The following is a 3,465-nucleotide window of genomic DNA, read 5'->3' as shown; positions in this document are numbered from 1 at the left end:
CATACAATTATATTTATATTAAATTAATAATTAAAAAAATAGTTAGATAATAATTTAATTAAATTTATCAAATTATCTAATTATTCTTACATATCAATTTTACCGTTAAGACAAAATTGTATATGAATTTTCACTTTTTAATAATAATAATAAGGGAATGCTCCCATAAAGACGCGTAAAATGTCTTCTTGTAAAGACGTTACGTGTCGCATTATTATTGGATGTATTAATGAATTGGTTATTTTTAAATTTTTTAACAAGTTAGAATAAAACCGATTTTTTTATAACAATAACAATAAATCCAATTTTTCTAGGGATCTAATTATATTTTTAAATTTTTAGGGATTTAAATGTCCACAAAGAAAAGTCCGAGATATATTTATCTTTTTATCAAATAATTTAAAGATATTTGGTTTAGATTGTGTAATTCCATCGATCAAATCGGATCTAATAATTATAATACAGACAATTGGGTTTATTAGTGTTGCTATAATAAACCAATTTTCTTTCAATTTATTAAAAAATAAATTATTAACTGATTTAATAAAAATGTTCAATAATAACATAACACATGTAAACGTCTTTTAAAAAAGATATTTTTAATGTCTTTATTAAAGTGGTCTCCTAATAATAATATTGATACAAGAGGAATGCTAGGGGGCCAACAACTTTTGTGATTTATAGCCATCAAATAGCCATCAATGATGATTTTAATGGTACGAGATTGATGTGAGATTTCATCCAATGACTCACTTTTCTTTGCTGGTTACATGCTGGCTAGAATTTAACAAAGTTGCTGGCCCTCTAGACTTTTTCTTGATACAATGCCTGCAATCGTTTGAATATTTTCGGACGATCATCATCTTCTTCTAGTCCAATAGTATTAAAGAGCAGCCAAAGTTTTGACCAACAGTCAACACCTTTTCTAGAGATTTATACAATGCAAGAAACTGAGGATTTAGAAGAACTTCCAGCATCTTCCATACAGAATGGGAAGAGAGATGAAACACGTGAAGAGAAGACGGATCGGAGGATATTACTGTCTATGAACCACAAACACTCTATTCTCTGCTTATGGATAAACAAGCTAAGTTAGTCCATCTGAACAGAAGAAAATCGGGAAGAGGGAAAAGTTGTTTGATTTGCTGAAAGAGGATGAGCGATGAGAGGACCATGAGAAAATGAGAACAAAAAAGTAGAGATCAGACTCTGATTTCTGTTGCTGATTTGTTGATCATGTCAGATATTAGCAATGCATAACTTGTGATTGTTTCTTGTTTCTTGTTTCAGATTCCCGAGTTGGCTAGAACCCATCCGGCACTAATGACATTCAAAAGTGTTCAGCTTTCGCCGGCAACTTGGATGGCGGTTTCATGGTTAGCATAATTCATGTGATTTTCCCATCAGGCCATTTTATTTCTTACTGTCGATAAAAAAATGCTCTGTTGGTAAATTATAATTATTTTTATAGTTGTGATTTCTACATCGTCTTCTTAACACTATTTTCAATAAGAAGTTAAATCTATGTTAAATAGGTACCCGATTTACACCATTCCGAGTCAAAAAAATGACAAGGACTTAGAAGCATGCTTCCTCACTTATCAAACATTGTCCTCATCTTTTCAAGGTAACACTTAGGAATAGGTGGTAGATTGCATCTTTCATGTTTTCTCAACTGTGAAATAGGAAGAATCGAGGAACTTTTTACACAAATGAAAATTATGATACTAGACATGATGTTTATTGTGTCCATGCATTGTTTTGGATCAAGAGTGACAAAGTTATTTAGTTTGATTTACATAATTGAGTGAATGTTCATTTTGGTCCTTAGAGTTGTGTACTTACATGACTTTTCACTTCAAAAATCTTTCATTTAGAAAAATTAACAATTTAATTCCTAAAATTGAATCACGCTATACAATTCCAGGAACCAAATAATTACTTTCTTAATTTCATACGCTAAAGTAAAGCATGTACACAATTTCAAGAACCAAAATGGAGACTCGCTCCTACGCAATTGTTGTGAAACCAGGCATGATCGAATCCTCGCCAAAATCTTAACACAATTTCTTACATGTGTCTGCAGATTGTGAAACAGAAAGTGACAACATTGACACAGAGAAAGACATATATTGGTGGTGTGGTTGGGGAAGCACTGAAGGAAACAAATGCAAGAACAAGAACGGAAGCAGTGGTGGCGGCAGCATTTCTGTGCCGCCTTTCGGTCTAGCTACCTACAAGATGCAAGAAGATCTATGGCTGAATCCAGAGCCATGTGAATATGAAAGGATATCATATCTGTACAGTGCTGCAGATTCATGGTTGAAACAGCTCAATTTTTATCACCATGACTTCAACTTCTTCACACAACACCCTACACCAACAACCTTGTAGTAAATTCGCTTCATTAACTAAATTAACTACCCTTTTGGTTAGCTTTCAACTTCTTACTCCGGCATAATAACAAAATATTTCAGTTCCCTTGGGTCCAAATTCTGAGAAATGTAAAGTTTTGTAGTTAACCAGAGAGATAGAAAGAAGGGGGTAGTTTTTTTTTTTTTATTTTTTTTTACCAATCAATTTCAGTTTCTTTTGCTATTTTCTAAGAGGGTAGGAGTTTGTAGTTGTAGGTAATAACTAAATTATGATAATGTTTTGTACATTAGTTTTTTCTTTCCCTTACTTTTTATTTTCATGACTCAAACTTGATGAGACTGAAAAACGGAATTTGATGAATTCTTACACCATTAGATAAAACTAATGACTTTATATAGTTTTAAAGAATAAATTTTAAAAATGATACTCAAAATCAAAACATTCTAATGTTGAGAAAAATAATTTAAAAAAATTATTAAGTTTAACAGAAATAATCAATGTCAAATACTGTTATTTTTGTTGATAGAAAATACTTAATTAACTAACAAAAAAAATGACATGACAATTAAAAGATTATCTAACATTGTTAATTATTTTAAAATTATGCAAACTCTAATTTCTCAAATAATTTTCTAGTATCCGTTTCTATATTTCTCAAATAAGTTCATATTCAATTCTGTCTCTATTAATATTTTATTGGCAACCTCTACAAATCAAATACCCTTCTAGCAGATCATTTTGCATACATGGTTATTAGCAAATTTTCAATGTACTCCTCTTTAATAAGAGATCTCCTACTTGTATACAACTAGATATAAGATTTAGAAATACAATAAATTCTATGTTAGTAGTCAGTACTCTGATGCTGCATTTGGTTGAATAAATTAAACGCTTCCACAAGAAGGCCAACTTTCAGATAACCTACCATAAATATTATTCTCACATATAAATATTAAAATTATTTTTCAACTTTTCATGTTGAAAAGTTTACATACTCTTCCCAGTTCCCATATTCCATCAGTGATATAGTACGCTACAGAAACTTTATATACATCTTTTTTAATCATTTCAAGCTTAAGTTTCTGTGAA

At 30.5% G+C, this 3,465-nt stretch overlaps 1 protein-coding gene across 2 annotated transcripts; it reads left to right on the top strand.

Annotated features, from left to right (window-relative positions):
- LOC107642191 lies at positions 826-2,558 on the top strand. 2 transcript variants are annotated; one of them, XM_016345493.2, is made up of 4 exons: positions 838-1,195; positions 1,291-1,376; positions 1,536-1,627; positions 2,087-2,558. In XM_016345493.2, exons 2-4 carry the CDS (start codon positions 1,324-1,326, stop codon positions 2,392-2,394), a joined length of 453 nt encoding a protein of 150 aa, XP_016200979.1. In that variant the 5' UTR covers positions 838-1,195; positions 1,291-1,323; the 3' UTR covers positions 2,395-2,558. The 2 variants fall into 2 exon arrangements, 1 of the variants encoding a protein (XP_016200979.1); XR_002347551.1 differs by lacking the exon at positions 1,536-1,627 and having other exon boundaries at positions 826-1,391.

Source organism: Arachis ipaensis, chromosome B05 (genome assembly GCF_000816755.2).
Source record: "Arachis ipaensis cultivar K30076 chromosome B05, Araip1.1, whole genome shotgun sequence".
Taxonomy (NCBI): Eukaryota; Viridiplantae; Streptophyta; class Magnoliopsida; order Fabales; family Fabaceae; genus Arachis; species Arachis ipaensis.
The sequence above is the reverse complement of the archived record's forward strand: the minus strand, read 5'-3'. Positions and strand labels throughout refer to the sequence as shown.

What these genes read in the sequence shown, in the direction of transcription:
- LOC107642191 (XM_016345493.2), top strand. Translation starts at nt 1,324, where the DNA reads ATGACATTCAAAAGTGTTCAGCTTTCGCCGGCAACTTGGATGGCGGTT. An exon ending in ACTTGGATGGCGGTTTCATG is followed by an intron (nt 1,377 to 1,535) that starts GTTAGCATAATT and finishes TATGTTAAATAG; the next exon opens with GTACCCGATTTACACCATTC. An exon ending in ATTGTCCTCATCTTTTCAAG is followed by an intron (nt 1,628 to 2,086) that starts GTAACACTTAGG and finishes ATGTGTCTGCAG; the next exon opens with ATTGTGAAACAGAAAGTGAC.